This window comes from Lissotriton helveticus, chromosome 12 (genome assembly GCF_964261635.1).
Source record: "Lissotriton helveticus chromosome 12, aLisHel1.1, whole genome shotgun sequence".
In the NCBI taxonomy this organism is placed as follows: domain Eukaryota; kingdom Metazoa; phylum Chordata; class Amphibia; order Caudata; family Salamandridae; genus Lissotriton; species Lissotriton helveticus.
Window position 1 is genome coordinate 255,102,887 of NC_136073.1, and position 20,052 is coordinate 255,122,938.

General features: G+C 45.4%; 2 protein-coding genes across 3 annotated transcripts in view; one reads left to right on the plus strand and one right to left on the minus strand.

Annotated features, from left to right (window-relative positions):
* The window catches only part of COG8 (component of oligomeric golgi complex 8), a 188,359-nt gene extending 170,868 nt beyond the window's left edge, over window positions 1-17,491 (minus strand). Inside the window, exons 1-3 of one of the 2 annotated variants that reach the window (XM_078669309.1) lie at window positions 16,676-17,127; window positions 4,109-4,316; window positions 407-1,228 (exon numbers count right to left, since the gene is read on the minus strand). In XM_078669309.1, coding sequence (XP_078525435.1) covers window positions 407-1,228; window positions 4,109-4,316; window positions 16,676-17,004 — 1,359 coding nt within the window. In that variant the 5' untranslated portion in view covers window positions 17,005-17,127. Of the gene's footprint in view, window positions 1-406; window positions 1,229-4,108; window positions 4,317-16,675 lie in introns of both variants that reach the window. The other variant, XM_078669308.1, reaches the window with a different exon arrangement.
* A 42-nt stretch (window positions 17,492-17,533) lies between these two features.
* NIP7 (nucleolar pre-rRNA processing protein NIP7) overlaps window positions 17,534-20,052 on the plus strand; it is a 37,806-nt gene continuing 35,287 nt past the window's right edge. The window contains exon 1 of the mRNA XM_078669312.1: window positions 17,534-17,684. Within this exon, the coding sequence (XP_078525438.1) occupies window positions 17,629-17,684 (56 nt within the window). The 5' untranslated portion in view covers window positions 17,534-17,628. The remainder of the gene's footprint in view (window positions 17,685-20,052) is intronic.

Sequence of the window (20,052 nt, forward strand, 5' to 3'; positions counted from 1 at the left end):
ATAAAACTAATTTCACGCGTCGCTGACTGCTAGATTACCGATAGCCCAATTATGAAAAATGCCCAACATCTTCTTCAATGAATATATGGTGGTTTAAGTTGTGGAAAATGTATGCTATGGTACCATTAATGGGCATGGTTCATTTCATGAACTGCCAAACAAATCAGAATAAACATTTGCACCTTTCACCGTCTAGGTTAAACAAAATGTGATATGGCTTACTTCAGTGGTGATCATGCCTTATGTTATCAGACGGTCTGATTTGGCAAACTGATTTGCATGTTATAACAAAAGTTGTTTTTTTCATTTCTCCTGATCTATATGTACACTATGAAACTCAAACAATACCCAGAAAAAAATTTAAGCTTTTAAAGAAAAAAAAACATTAAAGTATCACTTTTTGTACCTTGTCCAGGGCACCCTCCAAGTAAGTTGTCACATCCTGAGTTAGGGCAATGGGGCAGCAGAGGCGAAGGTCATTGAACGCTGTAAGAAAATTGTTTAGGAAACATGCAAGAGGCGGGAAGTCCAAAAGCACCATGGGTGGTTGCAGGGTGCCAGGTTGGTTAGTGGGAGCAGGCGGTAAGGTACTACCCAGAACAGCCGGGGCCGAAGTCAGTGTATACAAATTCATCTCTTCCTGGAACTTATCTACTGCTTCGTGGGTCGCCCGTGCAAAGCTCTGAAGGGCAACTCGCTGGAAAATTGGTGTTAATTGCCCACGAAAGTCAGCACCAACACGGCTGAAAGAAAGCCCAAAGTACATACACTGGCCAAGCAGCGAGTCCAAGCGGGCACCTACACCTCGCTGCAGATCCCTCTCCAAGCTCTGCAGAAATTCTGAGACCTTCTGAAGTACCCAGCCATGGAAGATAGCACTCTCATTGACAGCATGGTCGCTGGACAGAGGCAGCATCAAAGAGTCCTCATCAGAGAAGATGGCTCGGTACTGGGTGATTATGTCAAATAGATGCACACGGCATGTCTCTATGGTTTTGGTAATGTGAAAGTAAGGATCATCCTCTGCAATGGAACTCTGGATGGAACGGAGCCAGGCATCCCGGCATTGCAAGAACTTGATGCGTAGTTCAGCTTCAGTGAAGACATCCATCCTGCGCAAGTAGCCAATGACACGCAGGCAGGCTGGCAGCTGAATATTGGTGCGTAGCTGCTGCACAAGTTGGTTCAGCATTAGCTGCGCTGACTGACGTACCTCATTGACAATTCCCTGTAACCAACAGCAAAAGAAAAGTTAAATATTCAAAAATCATTGCCATAGGCACCACATATACAAGTAACACGTTTTTGTACTGATGGTGTATTGTACAACTGGCTTGATACAACCTACAATCAGAAACGTGTGCAGTAGTGTTTCAACTGATATTGTAGCTGGACAGGCAAGGTAGAGAGCATCTAAGAGACATGGAGAAGGGAAAGGGCCAGTCATGGCTGCTACGCGGAGGCATTAACTCCTTACTTCAGGCACTGGTTTAACCATAGCTCCCTCAGACAAGTTCAATCTATCAATAGCCCTCCTTATATGGCAAAGCACAAGCAAAACTAGCACGCTGATTCACTCGAGTAAGCACCACCTCTTCTTGCTCAGACAAAGAGCTCCCCACATCCATGCTGCTCAGGAGATCGATAACAGACAGCTATTAATCATGACCCCTTTCACCTTTGCCACAGCTGTGCTGTTCCTTCTTGGCATGCACCAGGGTAAAATCAGTAAAGGACAGCCTGCAGCACTGCCTGTACTATCAAAATAAGCTGAGAGGGTCTACATGTGCATATTTGTGTGTTTGAGAGTATGTATGCATGAATGGATCTCTACAGATATCTGTATGCTTTGAGGAGGCAGTGGATGTTATATAGGATATTTTATGGGCTTTGAGACCATCCGGCATAATAATGGCCCATCTGTGCCATACTGTGACCATTCTCGACAACATTCTGCATGGTTGCATAATATCCCATCCTGGTGACATACTCTACGTAGTGTGAAAACTTCTGCTGACATTCTATTATCTCTAGCATAATAGACACCCATCAATGAAATATTTTGACCATTCTTAATGACATTCTGGCTATCCCTGGCATAGCAACGGCCCATTCTTGACATATGGCATTTCTTGACAATATTATGGCTAACCCAGGCATATTACTCATTCTTCACGATATACTGTCGCTGTTATTTTCAACATGCTGGTTATCCTAACCAGAATGGTATCCAGCCTGGACATATCATGGGTATTCAACGTAAGCGTGTCTGTCTGTTGATTATTACTGGCAATGACACAATGATGCCGATCCTAGACTAACGGAGGCCATTCTGGACATAATTCTTGCCCTCCTCCCTCCTTGTTCTTGTGGCTGCCTCCCATCCCAATGGCTCTCCCCTTGCTCGTGTGCCTGACCAGAGCTGCATTTCTTATCCATTTTTCATTCCTCCTTACCTTCTATACCCCTAGGACATGTGTCTGTGTTATGTAATGCTCTATTTACTCATGTGACCGTGTAACATTGTTTTTCTCTGTGTTGGTGCTATTCTATGCTCTAGTAAAACACATGTTTCTGTGTAACACTGTTTTTTTTCTTTTCCCATGTTTTAATATGCTCTTGTAACTGATGTTCTCACTTATCCTCATGTAAAGCCCTCGGATTCCTCCAGGTCTAGCCAGCGCTATATAAAAACCTTCAAATAAATAAATTAAAAAAAATTCTGACTAACCTCTGACTGGGGAGAGGATGTGGCCTAACGGCTAGGGCGGTCGACCTCAGAGCTGGTGAACCGGGTTTGAGTCTCGGAAGGGACGCTCAACATCTTGTGATTTTGGGCAAATCACTTAATCTCCCTGTTTCTAACAAAAATGCATTAATGTGTCAGTCTGTAAAGTAACTGGTGCTCATGTCAAAAGCTCCGATACCTTCGGGTCTAGTTTGCACTATATAAAACTCCACCAAGATAAACAACAACAAAAAACACCTACAACAATGGTGGTGAAAATCCTTGGCATACGATGGGCAACCCTGGTGTTTGCTAATGATGATGAAATGGATATGAATCTGCTGATGTATGAGTAATATATGTGACTTTTGGTAAAAAGTTTAAGCTGATGTTTGGAACCAAACGTGCATGTAATTAAAGTGAAAATCTTGTGTCAGAAGAAGCAAATAACTTTTTTTCTGGTAAATTGCAATCATAGGTTTAGTGAAATTGAGTTTGTTTATCTTACAGACATTTCTGCAACACATCTGTATTTATTCTCAGGAAAATTAAGGCTTATGTGTCAGACAAAAATATGGCATGGTTTAAATATATCTACAGCTGATAATAGTGTAAACCTGAGCCAAGGTGGATGGGATAAATGCATATTTTTGGTTCTTTGGCATCAGGGAGCCCTCGCTGCTAAGGCGGTTATTTAATGACTTAGCTGTCATAATCTATTACTAAACCCTTTATATTACCATTACTTCTCTAAGAGGATTCAGCATATAAGAATGGTGCAACGGTCTGATCCTGTGAACTCTAAGTAGCTGTGCAGTAAGATTTCCGAATCAGAATGTAAGATTAGCCTAACTCTGCAGTCTTATGCCTGTGATTGTAAGATTTCTTTCCTTTCAGGTTGATTCACAGTCATAAAACATACCCGGGACTCTACCTGAGAGGAGCAGGATTAAAAGAAAGAAATGAATAAAGATGACATTAATTTTGAAAAATGCTAGGCCGTGTAACACTGCATAAAGACAAAGACACACTCTCCCTCCCTAGCCTAAAAACACACCTACCTATTCAGACAGGTAAGCGTGATGATGACCATAGGAGTGAAGTAAACTGGCACAACAGCACAGAGTGCAAAAGACTGTCTGCCTGGACCAGTGAACAGTGTTTTTGGCCATAACGCTTTAAATTGACATCCTGCTTTTGCAATCAAGTAAATTAAAATTAAAAGCCATTTCATTTAAAATCGATATTTAACTAAAAAGTGGACAAAAATAGGGACTCAGGTATTCCAACTATTGAGTTGGAAGTATCACAAATGAGAGGCACAAACACAAGTCACAAAAAAAGACAGGAGGTAAGACAAAATGTGTTCATTGCGCTTGCCTGTATCACTGGGATGGTGGAATGCTTTTTCTCCAGCCTTCGGACATATGCAGCAAGCTCCAACGCCTCCTCATAGTAGCCATTACGGACACACGTGTCCATGAGCTGAGGGATCTCCAAGATTTCAAGTATCTCGGTGTGCCTGTTCAGGGTAAGGGTGTTCATCCGCCTGCTCGAGCCAATCTCCTCTGCTCGTTTCACAAACTTCCTGCAGACAAAGATAAGCAAAATGGGCTAGGTCTTGTCTTCCTTAAATAATGAACATCAAATGTACCTAAAAATGTATACACGTATGTGAAAGAGAATCTGAATCATTTTCTTATCATACATCCTCACACCACCTTATTGATTGCCCACATAAAATGCCTAGAACATATCCAATTTGTAAAAGCAGTTTGGCTTTTGCATTTCTATATTTTTTGTTACACATTATCATTGTTAAAACAATCAAAAGTACTGACTGTTGCCAACCGGCATGTAAATGGAGGCACTGTTTTATAAATATGGAGCCCATTTGTTTCCTAAGAATTAAGCAGGTTGAACCATCATTTGCTGTACTACAGGTCAAAGAAAATGTAATTTAAAAAAGATACAGCATGTATCGAAGAACTGATCTTAAATAAAACCAGACATTCATCATGCGGTTTACTTTTTTCCCTCTACATGCCTATCACTGACCTAACTGTATAGTTGATGTTCTTTAATAACTGAATTGCTTAAAATGAAGTGGGAACAGTGGAGAAAATATTGCTTGAATCCTTAGCAGGTCACAAGTTTCCTTGAAAGTTGATCATCTTCTCCATGACCTTCCCTGAACCAAGTGCCTGTGTAAAGAGCATGTATTCCATAAGAAGTTACGACCTAGATACCCAATCTCTCATACTGTCCCTCAGCAAAATACAATTGCTGAGGTCAAAGTCAGTAGAGGAATTCTCCAAAACTAAATACAACAGCACCAAACACTTCTCTACTGCTGTTTGCACAAGGGGTGAGAAAGACATCAGGCGATCCAAAGTGGAAGCTCCTATAGAGAACTGGGCTTTTGTTGCTGTTTCCCCCTTCCCCCACCGCAAACTTTTTGCCACCTTTTCAGTTACTAGATGCTGGTTTTCGACTGTCACTGCACTAAGGCCTACAAACCAGACCTCAGTGCCAGTGCACCTTCCCTAATACAAGGTGTTGTCTAATTGTGCTACAATTAGCAAAGGACTTTAGCACCCCTGTATGTCCCTAATATATAGGACCCCAGGCACCTAGGGCATGGTACTAAAGAGGGTCCCCCAAGTGCTGCAGCATATCTTATGCCACCCTAAGAGACCCACATGCAAATTACACACAGACCACAATTGCAGGCTGTGACATGGTGCAAACCATGAGTGAAAACATGACATGACACATTCCTGTGTGTCATGCCAAAGTCCCTGCATTTAATATGTGCAAGTCTCCGCTACAGCAGGCCTTTGAGACATAAGGCAGGGTGCATTGTACTTGATGTGAGGACATATCTGCATAAGCAGAGATGACCCTGTGATGTCTTTTTATATTACTAGATATTGCAAGTGAGCAGGGAAGACATCTTAAGGTATGTACTGGGCACTGGCCAAAACGAGTTCCCCAGCTACATAATGGCTTCACTAAAACATAAGGTGTTTGGTATCAAATACCTCGCATTAATAAACCCACACTGATCCCAGTGATTTATTTATTTATACATGCCCCCAGAGATCACCTTAAAGGTGACCCCCTGAAAACCTACCAACTACTAGTGCGCTGACAGACTGGTCTTAGCCAGCCTGCTGCCACAGACTAGTTTCTGACCCATGGGGCGAGGGCCTTTGCTCTTAGGAGATCAGAAAAAAAGCCAGATTGGGCAGAGGGTGTTGGCACCTGCCCTAAACACTAAAACCCGCCCCCCCCGTCCCCCCACTAGGATGATCTGTGAATTAGCATTCCAAGACAGGGAGCTTCAAAGATGCCAACACTTTTGGTATTCAAATCTGGCTTCCCTCAGAGGTGAGGGGATGTCCACCCCCTGCCCATGGCCCATATGGTGCCAGGACATTTACTTATGCAGGAGGCATGTTGCGCTGCCTGGCTGAACACACCTCTAGGGTGACAAAACCTGACGTAAACACAACTTTAGAAATCCCACCATATTGCGTGCTGGTGGAATTAGGAATTCTGGGACAGGGTGATGCCCACTCCCTGAAGGAAGTGGCCATCTAGGGGGTAAGTAGCCCATTAGCTACTACCTCGTACTCTCCTCAACGTCCCATAATTGAGTAATTAGGTGACCCCCTGATACCAGGACTTCAAATTTGTACAGACCAAAAGAAGAAGTGGACAAAAAATAAGACTGCTGACCCAAGAACCGTGGAGCACGACCGACCTGGCACCAACCCTGCTGGCCAGCCTGTTGCACCAACCCTCGTAGAGCAACTGATTCGTCCTGCCACTTTGCAGACCTCAAGAAACCCAGAGAGCTGCGATAGCTTCGCAAATTGTCAAATAAACTCCCTTGGAGTAGAGGAGCTACTTCCCCTGCAGTCACAGGCACCAAAGAGCAAGACTCGGTACACCGACCTGCCACCTATGGGGACCACCAACGCAGCAACCACCCAGGAAGAGGTGGTAGTGCTCCTATAGGTCAGATCAGTCCTTCCTCCAAGTGTGGAGTGGAGTTGCACAGTACCAATTCCTGGGGTACTGGACCACTTGCTGCTACCTAAGCTTGTTGTGCCCAGACCAGACACCAGCACCAAGGAAGACCGACCTGCAAGTCGAGGGACTTGAGGGACAGTGAGACCCACATCAAGAGTGGCCCAGATGTCCTGTTTGCCCCTCTACAGCAGAAACAAAGACCAAGAGTGAGTCTGTGACCACCGCCACTAGACGCCTCGAAGCACCTATCCATCTGTGCTCCAGAGCCTGAGTCGAAGGGAGGTGATTGTGCCAACAAGGTCCCCAGGCCCACTAGAGCTAAGCAAGTCCTTGGCTTTGCCCAGACTGGACTTCAGTCACCACCTGCAGCCTCTTTCTGCAAGCTTCCTCCAACCGCTAGTGACTCTAGCACAGAATCACAACGTCATAAGACACCACTGCAGCAGAGCCCAACAGTCCGAGAAAAATTGGGCTAACAGTGTCCCTAAGTGCCCAAGGATCTCAAGGGTTGGGCACTCCTGTGGGTTCCCCCAGAGTGGTGCCCAAGCCCCTGTCTGCAGCGGCAGCCTCTTTATAAGTGGACTGTTCTCCCATTGAAATGAATTGGACACCTGACGCCGTGACACACCTCTGCACCCGGACGCTCCAGAGCCTCGCAAGGTGACCTGTTGGTGGGACCTTGGAGCTTGCCCAATACTTACCTTAAGTCCTGAAGAACAGTCCCATAAGTCACTGCTAAGTGCCCGAATGCAATACATGTTTTTCCTCCATAGGTTAACATTACCAATCCAGAAATTGCTATATCCAATTTTGATAACTGAAAATTAATCGAAAAGTACCTAACCGATTCCCATGAGCTTGTTATCTAAATTTACATACAAGTACGTGTTTTTTTTATAAATTGGTGCCGGATTTCTTTTTTGGGTGTGTGTCTCACTTACTACCTTTGTGTGTATAATCAATGCTTAGCACTACCCTATGATATACCCAACTGCTAGCCCACACAGAGCAGTTGTGGTGTCATTTGATCTTGTGTAATTCCTTTGGGGTTTGCCTGGAATCTTTACACAGTGTACCTCTTTTGGTCCACAATATAAAGTCGAAGGCTTGAAAAATGTAGACCAGGAGTAACACATAAGTTATATTGTGCACCTCCAACTCCCCCATTTTTAACAATACCAGCCACAGGATTCAATCTGACCCTTCCACTCCTATCTTTTAGCCCACACCTTCCAGAAAGTGCTCCCAAGTCTCCGTCGGTTGCAGCACGCCCCGTCCCGCAGCGGGACGTAAAGAACCTGAGGATAAGGCATGCCACCAAGGGACCTTTTGGTGGGTGAGGGTCTTTTTAAGAAAAGTAAATAGTTTCCCTTAACTGATACTACTATATCTGAAAGGATATCAGTTTAAACTTTCTAGTGGATTTCTTTTGATTGTCTATTTGATACAGGAGGCAAGGCCCACTATGTACCTCTATCTCCCTCTTCTTGATTAATGTGGCAATATATTAAGGGCCAGCTTCCTACATCTCCCACTTGAAACACAAGCAAAAACTGATGACTAATACCCACTCGGCCAGGGAGCATAGTAATGGCCATACAAACATCTTCCCACATGGATCTCTCAGGTCCATCAGTTGGTAAAAAGATAGAAGCTAATTTACTCCTTATTAAACACGGGGTAAAGTAAGGAACACTTCTAAGTCTCTGAGACAATCATGGTATTACACAGCGCCCTAAACAAGGACTGTGTGCTATGCATTCACTTTCACATTTGTTGGATTGCATGTACATTAGCACAGATAACAATCTTGCACACTGAGAACAGGATTGCACTTATGACAGTGCCTCCCCCTCCTCCTTCACTCAGAGGCCGCACTCATGCCCGCTTTCTATTCGCCTTCCAGTTGAAGAACAACTGGTTGCTAGCAAATGTTTGGCAGCTGGTGGCTCTGCTAGTGTGTACTCCACTGGGCTCCCCTACAATTTGGGAAGCTGAGGAGTTAGGAGAGGGAGCAGCAGGATGTGAAGCAGCACCCAGACCATGCTACACCACCCAGAAAGAAGGCTATGGCCAGTGCGGTTTCAGATACTTTCATCCTCACACTGATGTACACGGATTCAGAGCCGGAGAAAGCAAATGCTATTGCAAATGCAAATGGACTAGATTAACTAAGTGTTTCTAGGAAGAGAGCAAGGTGAGTAAGGTGAGCTTAGCGAAGCAGCAAGAACAAAAAGCAACTCTTTTTGAACACTGGGAAAGCTACCCCTAGAAGACATACTCACCAAGTATCCTATAGTACTCTACCAGAGATACAGAGTGATTACATGTTATGATGAGTCTGGCAGTGTTTAATTGGTATGAAAGCCCTGTGGAGAGTCTGCATTTAGATTTGCGCTGAATTGGACTATTGCTGCAAATAGCTAACTATTGGATGTACTCATTAATATAATATATGAAAAACATTTGTATCGAAGTTTGGTGGTTTTCTCATGGTGTCAACTGTCTACACCTACCTTGAATGCTCATATAAAAAGTGAAAATAATATTCATGGTAGTAACTGACTGGATGTCTGCATGTCAAGGCAGATAAAGCTGATTATTAAGAATTGTGTGAAAGGATTTCATGAGCTAGAGGTAGGCCTTGTGTGCAAAGTACAGGGATCTGAGTAATGAGCATTGATTCAGAGATTTTTACAAGGGAATGTGACCAACGCAGGCAACTTAGTAGATATTAGAAATAAAAAATATTGCCCTGTCAACCAGTTTTGGTGTGGGAAGTCATCAAAAGAAATAGGATGCACTCAAAAAGAAAATCAGGTCCAAGGACTAGGAATGCAAAAGGAGCCCAGTTTACTATAGTAAATACAAATCTGGAAAACGACTGAGGAATTAAGCCCAAGTGGGAGGCAGTGTGAAATAACTTACGAACATCTGTTTGACACAGAATCAAACAAGAGAAAAAAAAGAGCCCAATTCACTTTACAAAATTCAATAAAATTACAAAAAAACTAATGAAAAGTTAATTTAATAAAATGGCCCATAGTGGATAGATTACGGATGGTAGACAAAATAAACAAGGGAAGAAATGGGAAAGTGATAAACTGTTACAATCACTACACCAATCGCTGTCTACTGCAATGGACAAAGACTCTACAGTACAGAGAGGAGAGGTGTGGTGCAACAGTCAGGGCTGCTGACCTCGGAGCACAGGGTTAACGGTTCGATCCCCGGCTCCGGCAGCCGGGGATCGAACAATAGCTCGGGCAATAGCTCACTTAATTTCCTCGACAGCCCCCAGCGCCTTGAGACCAGTAAGGGGGAGTAGTTTGTGCTTTACAAATACGGATTTGCATTTTAACAGACATAACTTGTTCTACAGAAAACCTCCAGTAAAAGCACAATTCTAGATTATTTTTCAAAACAGACTAAAAGCCATAGGTCAAGTTCTCAAAAAGGACAGTGCAAAAGGAAAGCAGAATAAGCCCAGATTGGAAGAAAGAAAAGGAAGTGTAAATAGACTCTGAACCAGAGCCCTTGATGGAGGCTAAACTACATTTGAGGACGATGGATATGCTACTATGTTCAATGTAATCGCCAAATATAAACCCTGGGGACAATACAGCAAGTTTTTCTGCAATCAAAGGTATTAGTGGAGGGGGGCTCAACAAGGAAAAAGGCTCTCACTCCCATTGTCTGCAGTATCATTCTCACCAGATGAAAAATGTAAATTAAATAGACAATTGTTCATTTCAAAATGTTAATTATGAGGATACCTATACTTCAAATGAATTATGCCCCTACTTTTACTGATCAAATGCTAGCCTCGACTATGTTGAGGTCAAAAGAGAAAATCATGGAATCAATAGAAACCCTCTTGGATAAATGACGGGTGAACTTTGATCACAAAGGTGATGTTTTATCTCAGATTCAACACGTATTAGTAAATAAATACAGATTAGATGTGTGTGGGGGCAGCCAAACCTCAGACAGAACCTCTGCAAAAAGACAATTTGGGTGCAGTCCTAACAATGCCCTGAAAGCATCAATGATTTAGTCTTTAATAAAATAACAGAAACAAGGAACAGAACATAGTTGGGAGTTATAAAAAGATGATAGCTGTGGAAGTAAATTCATAGGAAAATGAAATTAATTGCAATATATCTGCACTAGTTCTGAATAGTGTAGAGGAGGGAGAGATTAAGAATTTGAATCCAAAGATCAATCAAGAATTTGCATCCAAAGGCCTAACCATCGGACATAATCAACAAAAAAGGACAACGAAAAATTAAACTGAGAGTAGAAACTACCTCCCCACCCACCTACGACTGACCCAGGACCATCTCAGCTTCAGGAAGCACCTCAAGACCTGGCTCTTCGAGCAGTAGCAGCAGCCCCCCCCCCCCCCCCCCCCCCCCTGCAGCGCCTTGAGACCCTCACGGGTGAATAGTGCACTCTATAAATGCTTTGATTGATTGATTGACTCAAGCTATACCAATGAGAGAACGAAAGTCAGTAGTAGTAAGCCTGTGCTCCTTAATTTAATTAATATGCATCCACTGCAGTGAATCATGAAACAACTATAATAGTGATAGTAATATGTAACAGAGAAAAAGAACTATGTAATAGAGGAGATATAGCATGAAGCTCCAACAAGGATTGATTAGGGGTGGATTTGGGGGGCACTGTGAGACCAAAGGCTTCGCACTCTGTAGTTTTTTAGGTCTCGCCTGTCGATGCGCATGCGCATCGAGCTTGCGAGACTATGGGGGCTTAAACACTCTTTGTCCAACTTGCAAGGAATCGTGGCGATTCCTTGCAGTGCCCGTGACTTTTAAGCTCAATGCGCATGAGCATTGAGCTTAAAAGCGCGTGCACATGCCCCCAGCCGCCTGCCTTGCCTACTCTCCCGCCCCCTCACTTCTTGATTGCACGGCCGCTAGGCCGTGCCTCCCCTACTCTCCTCCCCCCTCCTCCTCCTACTCTCCTCCCCTGTCTGCCTGCCGTGTCGCACCTCTCCCCTCTCCGCCCCCTCCCCTGCCCGCCGTGCTCTCCCCTCCTCCTTTCCCACGCTCGCCTCCTGAAAGTCGTCTTCGTTTTGTCTCACCGCTCTCCGTTTACTTTCCTGCCTCCCCCTCTTTCACCCCTTTCTATTTTATATCCCCAATTTTCTCCTTTTTAGTTTTTATTTATTCCACTTCCCCAGCAGCACCGCACACACGCCCCTCCCCCGCTGTCCCCTGGAGCAGCGCGCAGACACCCGCTCCCTCCCCCGGTGACATGTCTCTCGCTGCCTCTGTTTGTGTTGGTGCAGCGAGAAATGTTCTGTCACAATCCCGTCCGTCAAATCCGGCTTCGTATCCTCACTCACAATGTCACGGGCACCACGGCCTGTGCCCTCACACCTCCGACGACCACTCGGTGCAAATACGGACTCTCTCCCTCAGTACTGCGTCATCAGTGCCTCCCACGGCGACCCCCTCTTCCAACAGACCACCCTCCCAGACCAGCAGCCCTCCTCTCCCTTTCACCCCACAGAAACCGTGCCCGCACTCATGACGTACACGCCGTCCTTTCCTACCCACACACCTGCACTCACACTGCCTCTCATCTTCTGCATCTCACAGCGACAGTCTCTCCTATCCCAGGCGTCCCACGCTGAGTCTATTTCAACTCCGGCTTCCCACAATGACCGTTTCTCCCGCCTCATTGACAGTCTCTCGTTTCCAGTGTCTCTATCTCCTGCATCCCACACTGACAGTCTCTCTCGTATCCTGCACGCCACACTGACAATCTCTCTCATTTGCTGCACCCACCCTACATGACAGTCTCCCACGCCTCGTACACCCAGCAATTACAATATCTTACGTCCCCTGCACGCCACACCGACGGTCTCTCTCGCCTCCTGCACTCCATACTGACAAGTCTCTCTCTCATCCTGCACGCCACACTGACGGTCTCTCTCGCCTCCTGCACTCCACACTGACAAGTCTCTCTCGAATCCTGCACGCCACACTGACGCTCTCTCTCATTCCTATACTCCACACTGACAGTCTCTCTCGAATACTGCATGCCACACGGACGCTCTCTCATTCCTATACTCCACACTGACAGTCTCTCTCGAATACTGCACGCCACACTGACGCTCTCTCTCATTCCTATACTCCACACTGACAGTCTCTCTCGAATCCTGCACTCCACACTGACGGTCTTTCTCGCCTCCTGGATCTTAGGCTGGCAGTCCCTCTCATCTCCAGCATTCTACAGTGACACTCCTCTTTCATCCTGCATGTCTCAACTGCCTTTTAAATCATCTACGCTCCGCGCTCCACCAGACAAAGGCACCACGAAGCTTTGCTGAGCGGCTATAACTGTCAATGCCTAGAGCGTGGAAACAAATGTCTGGAGCTCGTGTTACAAACACCCTACAGTTGTAGCTAACATGGCATAGCCTCGGGCAACTAATGGTATAATATTGTGCTCTCCATAGCTACACAGTCCTGGACGGCTGCATTGCCCATTGTTGCTCCACCGGGGCAAGAGCTGTGCCACCCTTTGAAGATCCCCGCTGGCTTTGTAAATAAGCCCCGTCTGGGTTATATATATGCCATTTGGCTATCATTAACATCGAGCAGAAGACCTTTCTGTGCCTCCCCTACTCTCCTCCCCCCTCCTCCTCCTACTCTCCTCCCCTGCCTGCCGTGTCGCACCTCTCCCCTCTCCGCCCCACCCCTGCCCGCCGTGCTCTCCCCTCCTCTCCTTTCCCGCGCTCGCCTCCTGAAAGTCGTCTTCGTTTTGTCTCACCGCTCTCCGTTTACTTTCCTGCCTCCCCCTCTTTCACCCCTTTCTATTTAATATCCCCAATTTTCTACTTTTTAGTTTTATTTATTCCAGTTCGTGTGTCACCTCTTTCTTCCTTTGCCCATCCAACCTCCGTTTTTGTTCTGCCTTTGTCCCTGCTCAGCAGCCCCGCATGCCTTCCCCAGCAGCACCGCACACACGCCCCTCCCCCGCTGTCCCCGGAGCAGCGCGCAGACACCCGCCCCCTCCCCCGGTGACATGTCTCTCGCTGCCTCTGTTTGTGTTGGTGCAGCGAGAAATGTTCTGTCACAATCCCGGGAAATATCACCACCTCCGGGGATTATTTATTAACAAGCGGGCTCCTGCCCCGCCTCTCTCCTCATTCGATCTCTCTCATTCGGCTTCTTCTGCTGCTCTCCCCTCCTCTCCTTTCCCACGCTCGCCTGGGAGCCCTAATGAAATGTATTGACGCGGGGGCTTAAAAAGTTTGAAGACTAGGGCTCTAGGGCCTATTGGCTTAGCCTGTGGCCAATGTTAAGCTCCAAACTCCTACTAAAGGTGATGTCACCCATCAAATACAGGTAGCCCCGCCCACACTCCACAAACACCCTCTGCCTAACAGCTGAACAAAGCCACACTTGCGTCGAAGTGGAAAGTCCCCGACGATCTCTGTTCGATCTTTAGTCTGCTTTGCTTTCACTTTCTTTTAAGACAGTAAAGTTAGCATTTCCAGGAAAGGAAGGACACCCACGCGCAGTACATGTGAATGCCCTCACCCTCACTCACCCTCAACCCCTCACCCTCACTCACCCTCAACCCCTCACCCTCAAACCCTCACTCACCCTCACCCTCACTCACCCTCACCCCTCACCCTCAACCCCTCACTCTCACTCATCCTCACTCACCCTCAACCCCTCACCCTCATCCTCACTCACCCTCAACCCCTCACCCTCACCCTCACTCACCCTCACCCACAACCCCTCACCCTCACCCTCACTCACCCTCACCCTCAACCCCTCACCCTCAATCACCCTCAACCCCTCACCCTCACTCACCCTCACTCACCCTCACTCACCCTCACTCACACTCACCCTCACTCACCCTCACCCTCACTCACCCTCACCCACCCTCACCCACCCTCAACACCTCATCCTCACTCACCCTCACCCACCCTCAACCCCTCACCCTCACTCACCCTCACCCTCACTCACCCTCAATCCCTCACCCTCAATCCCTCACCCTCAATCCCTCACCCTCACTCACCCTCAACCCCTCACCCTCACTCACACTCAACCCCTCACCCTAACCCACCCTCACCCTCACTCACCCTCAACCCCTCACCCTCACTCACCCTCACTCACCCTTACTCACCTCAACCCCTCACCCACCCTCACTCACCCTCAACCCCTCACCCTCACTCACCCTCAACCCCTCACTCACCCTCACCCACCCTCACGCTCACCCTCAACACCTCACCCTCACACAGTGCAATAGCTCTCAGACCATTTCAGTTACAGCTTTTATAAATATTTATGGCTTTTTTTATTTGTAATTCTTTAGCATTGGCTACAGGAAACAAAAATGCTAAACATTTACAAAAAAAAACCATAAACAATTCTAAAAGCACTAACTCTAATGGTGCGAGACCTATTGCATTTCCAATGCTTGTCCTGCCTTATCACCGGTCCAGTTTAATGGTCTTCACCAGCAGGGTTCAGGTGTGTGGAAGTGGTGGGGCTGTCTGCATTTTTCTTGGTGGTGGTGCCACACTTAAGAACCTACCAAACCAAGGCCTGTGGAACTGAGTGCTACGGTCTTACGACAGTGTCTTTATTAGCTAATAGATTTGAGTTTATTTATGTTTGCCGGTTAGCGAGTCTTCAGAATCAGCCATCATTCTTCAGTACCTGAGGTAAGTAAGCCCTATGCACTGAGACGTTAGAGGGGAGTGAAGGCAGCATCCTGGTGCGGGCTTGTGGCACCCACACAGATTCCCTTCTTGGAGACAGAAACTGTCTAGACTCCAGAGTAATCTGCAAGCTATGTAAGAAGAGAGGACTTTATATCAAGTGCTGTTAGAGTGGGATTGTTAGGAGGAGCCAGACTGACGTATATAGTGATAATGATGCCTCGGTACTTCAGGTTGGCGAACAGACAACCCAATAACAGGCAGGTTTCTGGCCTTCTTGCATTTAGAAGGCACTTGAAAACTTGGCTCTTCCCAATCCCCTAGCCTGTTATCAGCTGTCCCCCTCTCTCGTTACGAGTCTGTCAGCGCCAGGATGCCCCTCTGAGGTGATAGTGCGCTTTAGGAGTGAAATAAATTTAAAAAAATAATAATAATAAATAACAGTATAGAGAGGAATGGATTGAGTGTAGAAATGTTATTTGACTTAGGTGCTTGGTTGGCTATTACAGTGGAACTTTATTTAAAGAAAATTTTAAAATGTGATATTGAAACCCACAGATATCTTGCCTCTTGGTTATGGTGGTGAACCCATCACACTTAAAGGTTGCTTGGATGCATCATTCGCATATGTGAAGAGGAGTATCAAAATGCAAAAACTATATTGTCACTGTATTGTTCCAATTATCACCAATCCCTTCTGTCACAGTTCTGTAGAATTATTCTGTTGTCCATGAATCCAAATACCACCTTTTTATTATGTACAAGGTTCTGGAAAATGCTATATGCCAATAAGGAAACCTAATCCACACCAACCGAAATCCCCAAACTCCTCACGTGTATTCTCTAACAATACGTCCCTACACCCGTCATTCCCCATTTACCAGCTACTTATCCTTTTCAACCCAAGCATGATGCCCTCGCTTCACTCCTCATCTTTCTTACCCCTACAACTCAAAAAGCCTTCTTCTCCACGTCATCCCTCTCCATAACTTTGCCAGATGGACACCTGTCATGTTTAACATCTTCAGTCAGCGGTGGTCTTTTGGCCAACAGCTTTTTGCTCAATAGGTCTTATAGGCCAAGCCTTAAAACTGCAATATGAAACTACAAGCCACAGAATGCAAAGCTCCACAGTCTAAAAATCCACGCAAAGGCGAAGTTGTGAACTATGACCGGAGCCCCAGTGCCCAACGTACCTGCATCCTTCCTGGAAACCTGGCAGCTTCCCCAAAAGGCTTGACACGCCTGTCTCGACCAGCCCGAAGCGGCGATAGATGTCCTCAGTGCACTCGGCCGTACGGATGAAAGTCTTGTAATTGCGGAAAGCTAATTCTCGGGTCTGCTGCAGAATCTGCGCCCGTTCTTCCCGCAGCCTCTCTGGCTCCCGACTCAGCCGCTCCACTCCGCAACCGCTAAGTTCAAGGAGATAGGCGGCGAAATCCGGCTGGTCCCGCCAGCTTTCCGGGAAGCTATCCCGGAAAATAGAAGCCAGTATGCTCTCATCTTCCACGTCCACCGCCGACATCTTGCTAGTGTCACAACTACAGCACTGAGGGAATCAGGAAGTACAGTTTCGGCCAATGGGAAGTGCGGAGGAGAGCCGCCACCATTAGCCTGTCAGGAAAGACCTGTCAACTATCAGTACAGCAATACTCACTTCCGTATACACACGGAACGGGTAACGCAAGACGCCATCTTTAAAGTTCAACTGGAAACGCCTTGGCGGCTAAATTGACATTTTCATGTAAGCCGAGAAGCTGATGTGAACTTTGACCATCAATATCAAAAGTATGCCTCAGCCTAAAACGCAAGTTCTCTTCCACAGCAATAAATAATTTTATAATGTAAGATTTAAATCGTTTCTCATTTAAAATGTCGAAACTGTATCTAAGTTTATTTGAGTTCTTTTATGACCGATTTATATAAAAAAGCATCGCTATATCTCCTTACATTGGAGAAAACGCTAAATCTTCAGTTACCTACTACAAGTGCTGTCTTTGCTGCTTCTTATCAGAGTGCCGTAGGCGGCCTTCTCAGGCTTTACTGTTTCCGTCGCCGGCGGAAATGCGTAGGCATTGGGGCGGGACTTAGCGCTGGTTACACACGCGGACATCTGCAGCATAGGTTTTTTACCAACCCAACGTTAAAAATGCGACCGTTGACAGAAGAAGAAACCAAGACCATGTTTGAGAAACTGTCCAGATAGTAAGTACAGAAGAGGATGTGAAAAGGCGGACGGCAGTGTACAGTGAGAGAGCGGTTTAATGGGAAAAGAAGGCAATTATCTTAGGAGATAGTTTTTTTAATGAAAACGAGCATTGCCAAAGTTAATAGGTTTCGCTTATATTATTGTTATTGCCAATATGTTTGTGCCATGTTGTACTCCAGCATGGCTAAAAGTTAGTGGGGTGGGATGGAGTGTTGTAGAGTGGAATAGCGAAGAGTAGAGTGTTGTGTATTTGAGTGACATAGAGTGGAGTTACATACTGTGGCGTACAGTGGAGTGGCGTATAGTAGGGTGAACTGGTGTAGCGTGCATTGGCGTAGAGAGTTGCAGAGTAAGCTTGCGTAGAGTGCAAAGGCACAGAATTCAGCGGTGTACAATGCAGCGTCGTACAATGCAGTGTCGTACAATGCAGTGGCTTAGATTAGAGTGTGGTATACTTGAGTGCAGTGGTGATTGGGGAAGTGGTGTAGATTAGAGTATAATGTTGGAGTGGGGTAGAGTGAAGTGGCATAGAGTGGTTTGTTTCAGAGTAGAGTGGTGCAGGGTAAAGTGAGGTGGTAAAGAGTAATGACGTTAAGTGCTGTAGAGTGCAGTTGTGAAGAGTAGATTAGAGTGGCATACAGTGGATTGGCAGAGTGAGGAGCGTATTGTGGAGTGGTACAGAGTAGAGTGCATTGGCGTGTGTATTAGCATAGAGTGCAGTGGCTTAGAATAGAGTAGTGCAGAGTAGAGTGTAGTTGCTTGGTGTAAGGCAGAGTGGTGCAAAGTAGAGTACAGTGGAGCGGCATAGAGTGGAATATGCATGGTGTGGTAGCACACTTCTATTACAGACAACACATCTTCAATTGAAATCACCATTACATTTGACAATGAAAGAGACTGACACTGGTAGAATAATCGCTTATTCTTTTAATGGACTGTAAATACCATTTTGTTATGTCTTTTAATCGATTTTCATTTTTGAATTTGTAATGAGATACCTGTAGCAATGGTTTTAAGTAACTCTGCTAAATAAACTTGAAACCATTACATTTGCACAGCCATACACTGATAGATTAGGAAAAAATTGTTAAATACCCAAATGCCAAAAACATGAATTTGTACTAAAATTTATGGATTTTGCTTTCTAATCACGACATGAAATGTTCTTCCACTATGTATGTTTTTCAAATCTTTATCATGTCTGGAACAACCTGGTAATCAATTTTATGCAATGTTTTTATAATTCTAATCTCTTTTAAATATGCCTGTAAATGTAATATGCAATGCATCTTTTATGGTCTAAAAGGCCGAAATAAAGAATTTTTGGATTGGATTGGATAAAAGAAGCAGCTCTCAAACATTAATGTGTGGGAATGTCACCTAATGTATTGATTTGTTTTGATCATTTTAAAATATTGGTTTCCACCACACTAGATAATTCCCAAAAACTGTGCTTCATCTGGGCTTTTCTAATTCTGAAATATCTGCACAGTACATGTAAATTTTGTGCTGGAAAAACATACCATACCACAGCCTTCCTCAAGCACTCCGCGGAGCCAGCATGAATGTTGCATAAATCATCTCACTTTCAGAGAAAGAAAAGTAAAGACCAAGCTACCTAGAAGACAGAGCCTGACATTTAACCTCTGTCTTTGTATGCACGCCAACTGTGACACGATAAGAACAACATTTAAAGCCCTGTTTATAGAAATCAAGTACTGGTGGAAGAATACAGTAAATATGTTTGGGCAAGGAGGGGACAAACTTGGACTGGACAGCCTAAAACAACTAAAGCCAGCAAATAGAAAGCAAGCAAATGTGAGTTCCAAACCACAAAGCCAATGGTAAACAACAGGCGGAACCTATGCCCAGGAAAGCTTTCTGAATCTCTCCAGGATGTTAACAAATCAGACCACTATGCTGTCTGATAGCTTCGACCTACAAAATCGTGTTAGGAGATATCCGGATATCACCACAGGAAATAGGTGAATGGCGCATTTTTGTAACATGATAGACAAGCAATCCTACCCATTACTGTAGGATTTGGCTCATTGGGTCACTTCTAAGAGAGTGATGGATTGGATGGCATCACTTGAGATGTCCCTATTTAATGACGGCTGTAATATTCCATTATCGTTACGTCCTTCGTTCCTGTCCCAATCATTGCACTATGAGGTGACCACATCTTTTGGACAGAAAAAAAACCAGGGGAATTCTAAGTAAGCTTTACCCACCCTCCTGGGCGCTTCAAAGTTGTAGCTTACTCAGATTCCTCATGTTTTATTTCCTGTTTTCTGGGCTGAGGAACGCAAGATGTAGAAGTAAAAATGCAGGAGGATGTCTCACTTGCGGGGCGCATGAGCT